Here is a 13,279-nt window from a genome sequence, read left to right as displayed (position 1 = left end):
GCGGGCGGTTTCCTTGGGAACGTGGGAGGGGGGAGGAAGTTACTTAGCAACCGGGAGATGCTTAGAGGCCCGCAGCCAGGCAGTTAGCAGAAGTGCATTCCCAGAGCCTAGGGAACCAGTGTTTAGGATCCTGGATTATAGAGGCCAAATTGTAGTTACTCTCCTACCCCTTAGAGGCTTCCCGACCTTAACCCGATAACCATGACGTCTCCCCTGTGCTGGGCAGCCGCGACCACCACGGTGACTAGCCCGGAGCAAGCTCCAGCGCCCTCTTCCAAAGCCAAGGGCAGTAAGGTTCACCGAAGCAAGTCTATGGGCCGGGCACAGGCCTGGCCTGCACATCATCCCAAGTCAGCAACCTCCTTCCATGCAATGAAGTCTTCTGTGCACGCACAGGTGCTTGAGTTACAAAGAAAAATCCAACTGTTAGGTAAGTATGGCTGCAGACTGCACCGAAGGATCCGGGATCAACCGTGCCCACCCGGCGCTATGTGACAGGTGTTTCTCCAGCACGAGTCTAGGTGACCAACTTGAAACAAACACTCAAATCTTATCTTTCTTTCCCATTTCTTTGTACTATTACCTCTTCTAATGTGCATATGGGTGAGTGAAAAGCACAGATTCTAGAGTTTGTTTTTCTTCAGTCTTTTCCTTATTTATTGTTCTGTTTTGCGTTTCTGTGGACAGAGTGCAGTACTCTCAGATGCCAGGAGAAGGTATTGGATCCCTTGGAGCTAGAGTTACCGGTGTTTATGAGCTGACAAATGTGGGTGCTTGAGACTAACCTTTCACGCTCTGCAGGAGCAGCAAATGCCCTTAACCACTGAGCCATTATCCCTCCCACCCAAATTTTATTTATTTATTAAATTATTTTTGAGAGTTAGCCTCATGTGGCCCAGGCTAGCTTGAACTCAAAGGAGACCTAGCTCCACCTTTTGAGTGATTGGCATGTGCCACCATGCGGGCATCATGAGGTGCTGAGGCTGGAACCCAGGGTTCTATTCATGCTACTCAAGCACTTTGCTGAGTTATATCTTCAGCCCAAAAAGAGTTTGTTTCTCTGGGGTCTGAATCCTTGCTCTGCATAAAAGTTGTTTGATCTTGGGGAACTTAGAGTCATCTAATTGTACTCAGTTTTTCCACCTGTAAAATGGGCATAGGAACTACACAGGTAGTACTTGACATTCATAAAATGCTCAAATAGTGCATTGTTTTTTGTTGTTGTTGTTGTTTTTTTAAAATAGTGCATTGTTAAGTAGTAGAAAGTAAAAACTAGTGGCTTCCCTGGGGGGAGATAATACTGCCCTTCCCAGAGACTACTTAGCAATGTCTGGAACTTTTTTGATTATCATTTTGCTGAATGCAGGAGGCTACTACTCCAGTTTATTAAGCATAGGCGAGGAGAAGGTTTTACATGTTATTAGGCCTAATACAGCCCCCACAGCAAAGAATTATCAAGACCAAATATTGCTTATGCCACAGTTTGGAAAAGCCTAGTGTGATTTTGCTCATATTATTAAGAAGAAATCTTAAACCTGATAGTGGTGACATATGTCTTTAATCTCAGTACTCAGCATGCAGGCAGATCTCTGAGTTCAAGGCCAACCTTGTCTATAGAGTGAGTTCCAGGACAGCTAGGGCTACAAAGAGAAACCCTGTCTCAAAAAAGTGAAAATAAATAAATACATAAAAAATAAAAATACTGTAAATTAGGCATGGTGGCCCATGTCTGTATTGAACACTTGGGAGGCTACGGTTGGATGATTGCCATTCGTTTGAGGACAGTATTGAGTATCCAGTGAGTTAAAAGCTAACCTGGGTTACAGAGTAAGACTGTCTGAAAAAGAAGAAAGAGAGGAAAGAGCAAGGAAATTCAGGTCGGCAAGATGTCTCGTCAAATGAGAACACTTGCTACCAAGCCTGATGACCTGAGTTTAGTCTCCTGGGACCTTGAATTTCTGACCCTCGTGTCTTTACCTTTCTCATGTTAAGAGAAAAAAAAGTATGATCAAGCAGGCTACCTGATTTATAGGATGCTAGAGGTTGATGTTTTCATCCCATAATAAAAGAAGTTAGGGGCTGTAGAGACAATGTTGTTAGTTCTGTTTGTTTGTTTGGAGACGAGGTCTCTGAAGGTAGCCTTGGCTGCCCTGGAACTTGATTTGTAGGCTTGGCTGGCCTTGGATATAGAAACCTGCCTGCCAAGGTCTTCTGTGTGTTGAGGCTGAAGTCGTGCCTCCACACCAGATTGCTTATTCATTTTGTTCTGCTCATTGCTCAGGATCACACTCAGGGCCTCATACAGACGAGGCATGATCTACAGCCATCACTATATGGATTTGCTCTTTTTTAAAAATATTTTTTTATTTTATGCATGTGAATGTTTTGCCTAAATGTATGTCTGTGTACCATGTGTATTCCTGGTGCCTTTGAAGGTAGGAAGAGAGTATCAGATCCCCTGGAAATGAAGTTACAGACCATTGTGAACTGCCTTGTGGGTGCTGGGAATCAAACCTCTGGTAAAGCTGACCTCTTAACTACTGAGCCATTTCTCCGGCCCCTGATTTTTGCTTTTTGTTTGTTTGTCTTTTGTTTTCTGAGACAGGATCTTATTGTATAGCCCTGGCTAGCCTCCAACTCCAGAGATCGGCCTGCCTTTGCCTGCTAAGTGACCCACCACATCTATTTAGCTCATAAGGTTTTTGATTGATGTGGAACACTTATACATGTTTATGGGATACAGAGTTGTATTATAGAACACTGTATCATAACTAGATTGTGGTAATTGGCGTTGTCATCATCAGACATCACTGATATTATTGTGTGTGGCATATAATCCTTTGTATAGCTATTCGGAAACACATGAGATGTTTTCTGCTGTTATTATTCTACCATGCCTTAGGGCATCAGAATTCATCCCATGTGTACCCTCTCTCAACAGTCAGGGACCATTACACTGTTCACTGGCTTTGTGGTGTATACCAGGAGGCTGAGGTTGAGGCTGAGGCTGAGGCTGAGGCTGAGGCTGAGGCTGAGGCTGAGGCAGGAGGACCCGGGTAGCCTGAGCTACGTACTGAGACCCTATTTAAAGAAACCAAACAAAAGATGGCTTGCAAAAGATTTTGAGTACCAGGAATGGTGGAGCACACCTAGCATCTCAACACTTGGCACTTGGAGACAGAAAGATCAAGAGTTCAAGGCTAAGGCTGGTGAGATGGCTCAGTGGTTAAGAGCACTGACTGCTCTTCTGAAGGTCCTGAGTTCAAATCCCAGCAACCACATGGTGGCTCACAACCATCCGTAATGAGATCTGACACCCTTTTATGGTGCATCTGAAGACAGCTACAGTGTACTTAGATATAATGATAAATAAATCTTTTAATTAAAAAAAAAAAAAGTTCAAGGCTAGCCTAGGCTACAAAAGTGAGTTATACCAGCCTAGGCTATAAGAGACTTTCTGAGAAAAGCAAGACCAAAGAGGGTGATGGTAGTGGAGAGATGAGAGTACACAATTGTGAGCACTTGCTTCAAAATCCTGCAGAGCAGAATTTCGGTGTCAGCACAGATGCAGCTCGGTGTGCCTGTAAGTGCAGGTGACCTCAGCTGCTGGTCGGGTAGAGAACAGAGCTTCACTGGGCCTTCTTGACTTTCACCCTAGCAGATGTTCCAGCCCCAAAGTAACAGAGAGACCCCACCTCCAAAAGGAATGGGTGGGAGACCAGAGAGATGAGTCAGCAGGGAAGATACTGTTCTTATAGAGGACCCAAGTGCAGTTTTCAACCCCCATACACATGCACGCGCGCGCACACACACACACACACACACACACACACACACACACTTAGTTTAAGATCTTAATTTTAACAACGTATATTACTTTGTTTTAATAATGTATATATTTGTAATTTGTGTGTGTGTATATACATACACACACACACACACATATATATATATATATATATATATATATATATATATATATATATATATATATATGTGTGTGTGTGTGTGTTTTAGTAATGTATACATTTGTCCATCTGTGTGTGGGTCTATGCATAGAAGTGTATGTGTCCAAGGAGCCCAGATGAGGAAGTCTGAGCCCCTGGCAGCTGTAAGCCACTCAGTTGGGTGCTAGGAACTGAAGTCGGATTCTCTGTAAGAAGAGCATTGGATCTTAGCCTGCTGAGCCATGTCTCTCCAACCTCCAAAATAAAATCTCTAAAAAAGATAAAAGAATGGGCTAGAACACCAATGTCATTCTGGTCTCCGAGTGCATGGGTGTATGCCCCACCCCCGCCCCATACCTGTGTGGATGAGCTCACACAAACACACTGCTCTTCTTACACTCCTCATCCTCCTTCTCTTCCTCCCCCTCCTCCTGCTCCTCTCCTGTAAAAGAGTCTGGGTCTGCAGCTCAGCTAGTAGGGTGCTTGTCTGGCACACTCCATTCCAGCTCTGCATAACTTGGATGTAATATGACAGGTGCACAGCTGCAATCCCAGCTCTTGGGAGGCAGAGGGATGGGGAGCAATGCCCAGCCTTGGCTATATGACAAGTGTGTGGCCAGCCCAGGCTACATGGAACCCTATCTAAAAACAAAACTAAAATATACAAACAAACAAACAAAAAACCACCACCACCACCAAGTAGGTCTTCTCTCTGGGAAATGCCACCCACCTACCTAGTGACAGTGACCTCTGTCTGCCCCAGAGGGTGACCGGAAGGCCTTTTATGAGAGCTCCCAGTGGAACATGAAGAAGAACCAAGACACCATCAACCAGCTTCAGGAGGAGACCAAGGCTCTCCACGTGCAGCTCAAAGACCTGCTGCAGGTGAGGGTGCACAGGTGAATGGCAGGGTTTGGGGCAGCAAACAAGTGACCTGAGGAAGTTACTGGGCTTCTCTCCTTGGCAGGGAGACTCGAAAGTGATTCAAGCAATCATTCAAGAATGGAAGTCAGAGAAACCGTTCTTGAAGAACAGGACTTGTGAGGTTAGCCCGGCCATCACCATACCGCCACTTACTCCATACTGGACTTCCAGCTTCCCTGAGCTGTCTCTCTAGGCTTTCTCCTTATCGGCTGCTGATCATTTATTCACTCGATGAAAAAAATTAACGTTTATTTTCATATATGCGGTCTCAGGTGCCTCTGCACATATGTGGAGGTCAAACAACAACTTAGGGGAGTTGGTTCTCCCCACCACGTGAGCTTTGGTGAGTGAGCTCCAACCATCAGGCTTAGCCGCCAGCACTTTTACCCACTGAGCCATCGTATTGATCCATCAGTAAAATCTTTATTAGATGTAAACCTTGTAGTGTTAATGTTGGTGACCTTGTGGTGATAAACCAGAAAAGGTGTGTCCTAGTGGAAGACTGACAGGTGTCGTGTGTAGGGTTGCGTGCCTCTATTCTCAGTACAGAGAGGCTTAGGCAAGAGGAGCAGGAATTCACTCTGCAGCCCAGGCTTCATAGCAAGACCTGAAGACCAGAACTGTAGGGAATCTCAGTCAGGAGAGATGGCTCAGGAGTTAAGAGAGCGCACTGCTCTTGCAGAGAACCCAAGTTAGATTTCAAGCACCCACGTGAGGCTGCTCATGCCTGGATATAACTCTAGCTCCTCATCTAATGGCTCTGTCCTCTGAGGACAGTGCACACGTTTGCACATACACATAATTAAATATGGAAACACATTTTTAAAAAGAAAGCGGGGCTGGGTGGTGGTGATGCACCCAGCACTCAGGAGGCAGAGACAGGTGGATCTCTGTGAGTTTGAGGCCAGCCTGGTTAACAGAGAGACTTCTAAGACAGCCACAGCTACACAGAGAAACCTTGTCAAAAAACAAAAACAAAAACAAAAACAAAAACAAAAAACAAAAAAACAGAGAAGCTGAGCACTGAGACCAAAAGACAGGAAAAGATGTAAACCCACAAGGCCCTCCAGTTCTGACCAGCTCTTGCATCAGGGGTCAGTTTCCCTCCTGAGAATACCAGAGGCCCCACCTGGACAGCCTTCCTGATAGATAGTGTTCCTTCAGCTACGCCCCTCTCCAGGGGGCCTGGCAGGAGCTGCACACGGGTGTTGTCCCCTGGGACACAGGCACAGCAGCCCAGTATATTTGTGTTGAGGTCACCACAGTTGGTGTGGCCAGATGAGGGCCTGGCACTGCAGTGGAGTTTGGCAGCCTGAGTATAGGTGATGCCAGGAACCCACCTCTTGTGCAGTGAGACTCTGTGTGGTCACTCTGTGGCCACATGCCAATTCCAGTACTGCATCAGCTAATCTTTATGTGAGAGAGAGAGAGAGAGAGAGAGAGAGAGAGAGAGAGAGAGAGAGAGAGGAGAGAAGAGAGGGAAAGGAAAAGAAAAAAAAAAAAGATCCTTAAAAAACAGAACAAACAAAAGCCCCAAAACAAACAAACAAAAGGACCTGGGTTTCACTGCCAGCGCCCACGTGGCTGCTTACAACTGTCCATAACTCCAGCTGCAGGGAATCCAATGCCCTCTTCTGGCATCCTGGCATAGATACACAGGCAGACAAAACACCATTACACATAAAATTAAAAATGAAGTAAAAATATAAATAATGTTATGGGAGTTGAACTAGGAACCTGGGGAGGGGCTCAGTCAGTGACTTTGTGTTTGCTGTGCAAGGGTGAGAACCTAAGTCCTATTTTCAGAACCTAAAATCTGAGTGTGGGAGCTAGAGAGACGGTTCAGTGGGTAAGAGCGCTGACTATTCTTCCAGAGGTCCTGAGTTCAATTCCCAGCAACCACATGGTGGCTCAGAACCATCTTTAGTGGAATTTTTTTTATTTTATTTTTTTTTTTTTTGGTTTTTCGAGACAGGGTTTCTCTGTGTAGCCCAGCTGTCTTGGAACTCACTCTGTAGACCAGGCTGGCCTCGAACTCAGAGATCCGCCTGCCTCTGCCTCCCAAGTGCTGGGATTAAAGGCGTGCGCCACCATGCCCGGCTTTAGTGGAATTTGATGCCTCCTTCTGGCATAAAGGTATATATGCAGACAGAACGCGTGTGTGCGCGCACACACACACACACACACACAAATAATTTAAAGTCAGGCATGGTGGCATTTGCCCTTAATCTCAGCACTCTGGAGGCAGATCTCTGTGAGCTTGAGCCTAGCCTGGTCTATAGAGTGAGTTTCAGGACAGCCAGGGCTACACAGAAAAACCCTGTCTTGAAAAACAAAAAACAAAACAAACAAAACTAATATGACCCCAACACCTAGGAGGTGGATGCAGAAAAATCAGAAGTTCATCTCTTGCTGCATACAGAGTTCAAAGCCAGGCTAAACTAGACTACATAAGACCATGTCTTCAAAAAATAAAAAGTAAAGGAGAGATGGGACTAGCTCACAGGTATAGCTTCTGCCCAACTGCGCAATGCTCAAATTTTCCTATGGGCGTGCACACACACGCACACACGCTCACTCACTCACTCTGTTAGAAAAAAGAAAAGCATTGAATGCCAAGGGTTCTGGAAGTCAGGTAGGAGTCCGGAGAGACAAGGGCTTCCAAGAAAACAGCTACTCATGGACTTGGGATCCCGAGTGAGCTGAGAAGAATCTGCTCTCCCTCGTCCCCTGCAGCAGGCCCTGGAGCACCTGGAGCACCAGTTGAGGGAGAAGATGAACCAGCTGAATGCCTTGCGACACCAGGTAATACTGCGGCAGAAACGGCTGGAGGACCTGAGGCTGCAGCACAGCCTGCGCCAGCTGGAGATGGCAGATGTCCAAGACAGCAACACAGAGGCCGCCAAGGTGGGGCTGCTGAGGTCTGCGGGGTTCTGGGGGAGGCATGAGGGGTGGCAGGAGGAACTTAACCCTGCTATCCCCTAGACCATGCGCAACCTGGAAAATCGGTTGGAGAAGGCCCGGATGAAGGCAGAGGAGGCAGAGCACATCACTAATGTGTACCTGCAGCTCAAGTCTTACCTCCAGGTGGGAACACTTTGTAGAGAGAGGTAGGTGACGGGGTGGACCTGACCAGGGACAGCAGTCACAAGCCTTGCCTCTCTCCACATGCCAGGAGGAGAGTCTCAACTTGGAGAGCCGGCTAGATTCCATGGAGGCTGAAGTGATGAACACCAAACATGAGGTTCAAGAGCTGAAAGTAGTGAATCAAGAGGCTATAAATGCCCGGGACATTGCCAAGGTGCCTGCCTGCCTGCCCCAGATGGGGTGGGTGGGGATCCTTCTCATGATTTTATATGGCTTTTCTTGGGAAGATGGTATTTTCTATTCCCACATAAAGCACTACCCAGCGACAGGTGGGTAGATGCATGCTTTTAATCTCAGTGTTTGGAGGCCGAGGCAGGATCTCAGTGAATTCCAGGCCAGGGCAGCCAGGGCAGCCAGGGCACCAACCACTCCACCAAAGACCAACTTGGCTAGCACTGGGTTTGTTGCCTTCCTCTCACAACATGACTGAGGCACTACTGACATGAAAGCCGTGTGCATCTCTAGGGTTCCATTCATCAGTGTCACCTTAGTCTTAGTTAGGGTTTCCATTGCTGTGAACTGACACCATGACCAAGGCAACTCTTCTGAGGGACACTTAATCAGGGCTGGCTCACAGGTGCAGAGGTTCAGGCCATTATCATCAAGGCAGGAGCATGGCAGCATCCAGGCTGGCATGGTGCTGGAAAAAGAGCTGAGAGTTCTACATCTTATCCTGATGGCAACCAGGAGAAGACTGGCATCCTCGGGCAGCTAGGAGGAGGGTGTCAAAGCCCACCCCACAGTGACACACTTACTCCAATAAGGCCACACCTATTCCAACAAAACCACACCTCATAACAGTGCTAAGCAGTCAAACACATGAGCCTGTGGGGGCCAAACCTATTCACACCACCCCACCCATTCATTGTAACATGGGGAGGAGCCTTATGAATCTTGTTTCTTCCTTCCTCCTCTTCTTCTTCTTCTTCTTCTTCTTCTTCTTCTTCTTCTTCTTCTTCTTCTTCTTTTGTCTTTTTGAGACAGGGTTCCTCTGTGTAGCCCTGGCTGTCCTGGAACTCACTTTGTAGACCAGGCTGGCCTCGAACTCAGAAATCTGCCTGCCTCTGCCTCCCAAGTGCTGGGATTAAAGGCGTGCGCCACCACTGCCCGGTACGTGAATCTTGTTTCTTGAGCATTGTAAGTTTCATGAACTTCCTGAGCCTTAAGCCTCCTCCTTCTTCTACTGGAGAGTGTTTCAATTAAGAGAAGATAGTTCTGGAATACCAAGGGCTCAGGGGACCCTAGTCAGAATCTAATTCTCTTTAAGCCTTTCCTGGCAATCACATTGCTGTTGTGCCCGCTGCTCCTCTTATAGCCTGGATAGATATCAGGTGCCCTGTCTGTCCTCTAGAACCAGCTGCAGTATCTGGAGGAGTCTGCGATCAGAGACCGCAAGAAGCGCGAGCATTACATAACCGACTGCAAGAAGCGGGCAGAAGAGAAGAAACTTCAGACAGAGCGTATGGAGCGCAAGGTGTGCACATCTAAGGGTGTAGGGCTTTGCCAGCTCAAACCAGAGGGTCCCAGCCCTCGCCTGGTACACACATCCTGACCTAGAGACTTCCCAACCATGCCAGTTGTCCTAACCCCTCTCTGACTCTGCCCCCATTTGACCCAATGGTTCCCCTCACAATCTCACCTCAGCTTCTTTCCTGGGATAGGTCATGGCCTCCAGATCTGCCCTGGACTATCTGACCCTATACTCATCCTTCCCCATTTAATTTAGGCCTTTTTGTTCTACATCTGAGTGGGGGTCTAGCCCATCCCCTCTGGAGACTACTCCCTTCTACCATCCTGCCTCCTTACCCTGGTTCTGAGACCACCTATCTGACTCCTACCTGGACGCCTGTATCTAGTCCCAAGCCTTTGTCCTGTTCCCCACCATCTAAGCTAAGTGAGATTCTCTCCTAGCCTCTGCCCCAAGGCCTTATCTAGAGCTGATTTTGACGGTGCCCTTGACTGTCCCCCACCCTCAAAGCAGACCCACCGAGACCACGTATTGCTGCAGTCAGAAGATACAATACAGGACCACCAGCGCCACAAGGAAGAGGAGCTGAGGCAGCGCTGGAGTATGTACCAGATGGAAGTGATGTTTGGCAAGGTCAAGGATGCCACTGGAGTAGCTGAATCGCATGTGAGTGCCTCGCATGTGAGGGCTTGCACCAGGCAAGCAAAGGCTCCTCTCTGCTTAAAGGTGTCCTCTCCTGTCTGTTCCAGCTCCAGCTCCCGTAGAGCTGTCCACATTAGCCCTCGCTTACTTCCACTCCTCCCCTGAGCTGACTTCTTTGGTATGTCAGTACTGGGTGTTTTATTTGTCAGGTTCTGTTTTTCAGACCAGCACTGTGTGGAATGGTCTAGGATTCAGTAAACTGCCGGTACCCGCCCTATGGCGGAATCAGGGCCTGTTCTGTGCCGGTACCGCCCTATGGCGGAATCAGGGCCTGTTCTGTGCCCTACTTTTGGTAAGAGCGGCTTTGCCTTCCAAGACCTTGTGTGTCTCTGGTGCCTGTCCTGCTTCAGAACAGCACCCCCTTCCCCGCCCCCCGCCCCCCGCCCCACTCCAGTCAGTTTCTCCAGTTTAGGTTCTCTGCTGCTCCTCAAAAGGGGTTAATCACCAGGAGGGCCAGGACTCTGACCTTTGTGATCAGCTGTCCAAGGCCCCTTTGCAGAAATGGGTCTAGAGCCAGTGAGATGGCTTCATGGGTAAACATGATTGCCCAAGCCTGGCAACCTGAGTGCCATCCCTGGGCCCCAAGCTGGAAAGTGAGAGCTTTCTGAAATCCACATGTGCACCTTGGCACATGCATATGCAAACGGCTGGGAGGGCTGATGGAGCCCTAGAGACACAATGTCTTTGCTCCATCTGAACTTGCTGGCACAGTCATTTTTGAATAGAGAATATTCACTGCTGTGCTGCCTTCCGCATTCGAATTTTAGCTGACTCAAATATAGGCGGGAAAGGGCATGGGGCAAAGTGCAATCTTGGAGCAGTCGGGAGACTGACCCTCACTGTCCTCACACAATGTTGTGTGACAGAGAGAGGACCATAGTGTCCTCGGGCCTCCCTTGTTCCAGGCTCTGACCAGGGATGTGTGGCCTGCAGGCGGTGGTGCGAAGGTTCCTGGCCCAGGACGAGACCTTCACACAGTTGGAGAATCTCAAGAAGGACAATGAACTGGCGTTGGCGAAGTTGAAGGAGGAGAAGCAGCGGCTCCAGAGGGAGCTGGAGAACCTCAAGTACTCAGGGGATGCTACGCTGGTGAGGTGAGGCTTCGGTGGCTGAGGGAGGCTACTGGGACGCTGGAGTCAGCCATTGGCAGCTGCTGAACCTCCTGGCTCCCGACAGCCAGCGGAGGCACCACGAAGAGATGCAAAAGGCATTCAAGAAGGAGGAGCAGCGTCACAATGATGTCCACGAGAGACTGGATCACACCTCGCGAATCCTCCAGTTGGTCAAAGATTGCTTGGAGCATTTGGCCAACAAACTGAGTCACGTAAAACTGGTAGGCCCTGCCCTTTTAAATAACCCCCATTGATGCTCTGCCCCAGGGAGGCCCCACCCCAAGGAGCTCCGCCCCTAATGGACACTGTCCCTGGGAGGCTCCACTGCAGAACCTCTTCCACATTGAAAGCCCTACTCCATCTCTGGCAGCCCCGCCCATGTCCTCCCAGAGCGTCAGCGCAGTTGGCATAAATATGCCACACAAGCCATAGGCTCCCAGCCCTGTCTCCTGCCCAGAATGCAAAGTCCCATACCATGCCTCGCTGTCTCGGTCCTGCATTCCTGGGGAAGTCCTCTTTTGCTCAGTCCCAAACTCTGGCTCTAATGGGCAACCATCAGCCCAACTCAGGTGTCCCAAGTCTAAGGGGCGGTGCGGCCCTGGGTGAAGAAGGTCCCACTTTGTCCACAAGAGCTCCATTTCTTCAGAAAACCACCCTCACACTGGCCTCGGTCGTGTCATTAATCTCAAAGAGACCTCCCTGTTCTTCATGTAGCTCAGATTCAAAGATTCCGCCCTCAAGTCGAGGTTTTCATTTTAGAGGCCCTGCCCAGTAGAGGTAGACGCGCACCTCAAAGCTCTCCCTCTGTGAAAGCCCACTTGTTGGGCGAATCGTGTCCCCACCTAGGGGCACGGTATCTCTCAGCTAACTTGGCCCGTCCCCACCGCAGGATGATACCGTATTGGCAGGAAAGAAGTTAGACCGGGACTCAGAGGACTACGCGTACAATCTGCTGGTAGTTGTCCAGGAAAAGCTGCTGAAACTGCAGGACCAACTGGAGAGCCAGGATGTGCCTGAGTTGCTGCGACACATAGCAGACCGAGAGGTTCACACAAATCCACCCCGGCCTGTGGGGACCAAGGCGGGGGAGGGGGGGTGTGTGTTGAAAATCAGAGAGCAGACTGAGATAGGAAGCACAGGTGCTGAATGGGCGCGACCTTCATAACCAGAGTAGTGAAGCCTGGACTGGGTGGATCCCAGGTGGCAGGGCCTCCGAAACTAGGCAGCGAAGGGTGGGCAGTGATCTCCACCTAGAATCCGGTAGAAACTCAATGTAAGGTGCACGGAGGTGGAACAGAGCCTCACTGCCATCCTGCATCTCTCTCTGGCCTCCCCCTCCCCCCCTCCCCGTGCAGTTCCTGGCCACGCTAGAAGGAAAGCTGCCCCTATACAACACCCGCATCCTTCTGCCCGTCGCCAGTGTCAAGGACAAGTTCTTTGGTCAGTGTGGGCCAAAGGGGGATGAATGGGAGGGGCGCGAGCTGGCCTTAAGTCAAGGCCAAGGAGGAGGTGGATGGTGTGGCGAAGGCTGGGAAGGGAAAAAGAAAAGGTCTCTCACCCTCCCCATCACCCACCCCTGCCTCTCTGTAGACGAAGAGGAGAGTGAGGATGATGACCGTGATGTGGTGACCCGCGCTGCCTTCAAGCTCCGTTCCCAGAAGTTAATCGAAGCCCGCAGCAAGAAGCGCAATAGGTTGCGCAGATCTTAGACTCGCAGTCAAGTCCCATCGGATGCCTCCGGGACTCTAGGGAGCCCTCCGACCCTCTGGGTCCACCTATGGGTGGTGTGTGTCTGGGAGCCCCGGAGGCTCCTTCAAGGGCTTGGAGGAAGCTCAAGCAGGGAGCACCGCAGGCCAGCAGCGCCCGGAGGAGAGAAAAGGCCGAGCCAGAAGTTCCCACAGTAAATCTCTCGAGGCGGGTTGGTGCCCGCCTCAGAATCGCGCAATAAAGGTCACTGAACAACCCCCTGGGTATTCACC

The 13,279-nt window shown here is 49.5% G+C and overlaps 1 protein-coding gene across 3 annotated transcripts; it reads left to right on the top strand.

Annotated features, from left to right (window-relative positions):
* The first annotated feature begins 58 nt into the window (after positions 1-58).
* On the top strand, positions 59-13,264 carry Odad3 (outer dynein arm docking complex subunit 3). 3 transcript variants are annotated; one of them, XM_021171568.2, is made up of 13 exons: positions 59-430; positions 4,711-4,832; positions 4,915-4,992; positions 7,608-7,778; positions 7,857-7,958; positions 8,047-8,172; positions 9,370-9,492; positions 10,000-10,152; positions 11,122-11,282; positions 11,365-11,521; positions 12,190-12,345; positions 12,656-12,740; positions 12,891-13,264. In XM_021171568.2, exons 1-13 carry the CDS (start codon positions 202-204, stop codon positions 13,007-13,009), a joined length of 1,782 nt encoding a protein of 593 aa, XP_021027227.1. In that variant the 5' UTR covers positions 59-201; the 3' UTR covers positions 13,010-13,264. The 3 variants fall into 3 exon arrangements, with proteins under 3 accessions (XP_021027227.1, XP_021027226.1, XP_029337604.1); XM_021171567.2 differs by having other exon boundaries at positions 9,997-10,152; XM_029481744.2 differs by lacking the exon at positions 4,915-4,992 and having other exon boundaries at positions 9,997-10,152.
* The last annotated feature ends 15 nt before the right edge of the window (positions 13,265-13,279 follow it).

This window comes from Mus caroli, unplaced genomic scaffold (genome assembly GCF_978045245.1).
Source record: "Mus caroli unplaced genomic scaffold, Mus_caroli_1 scaffold_11, whole genome shotgun sequence".
NCBI classification, from domain to species: domain Eukaryota; kingdom Metazoa; phylum Chordata; class Mammalia; order Rodentia; family Muridae; genus Mus; species Mus caroli.
This window is presented reverse-complemented; position numbering and strand designations above follow the sequence as displayed.

What these genes read in the sequence shown, in the direction of transcription:
- Odad3 (XM_021171567.2), top strand. Translation starts at nt 202, where the DNA reads ATGACGTCTCCCCTGTGCTGGGCAGCCGCGACCACCACGGTGACTAGC. An exon ending in TGAAGAACAGGACTTGTGAG is followed by an intron (nt 4,993 to 7,607) that starts GTTAGCCCGGCC and finishes CGTCCCCTGCAG; the next exon opens with CAGGCCCTGGAGCACCTGGA. An exon ending in GGGGATGCTACGCTGGTGAG is followed by an intron (nt 11,283 to 11,364) that starts GTGAGGCTTCGG and finishes GGCTCCCGACAG; the next exon opens with CCAGCGGAGGCACCACGAAG.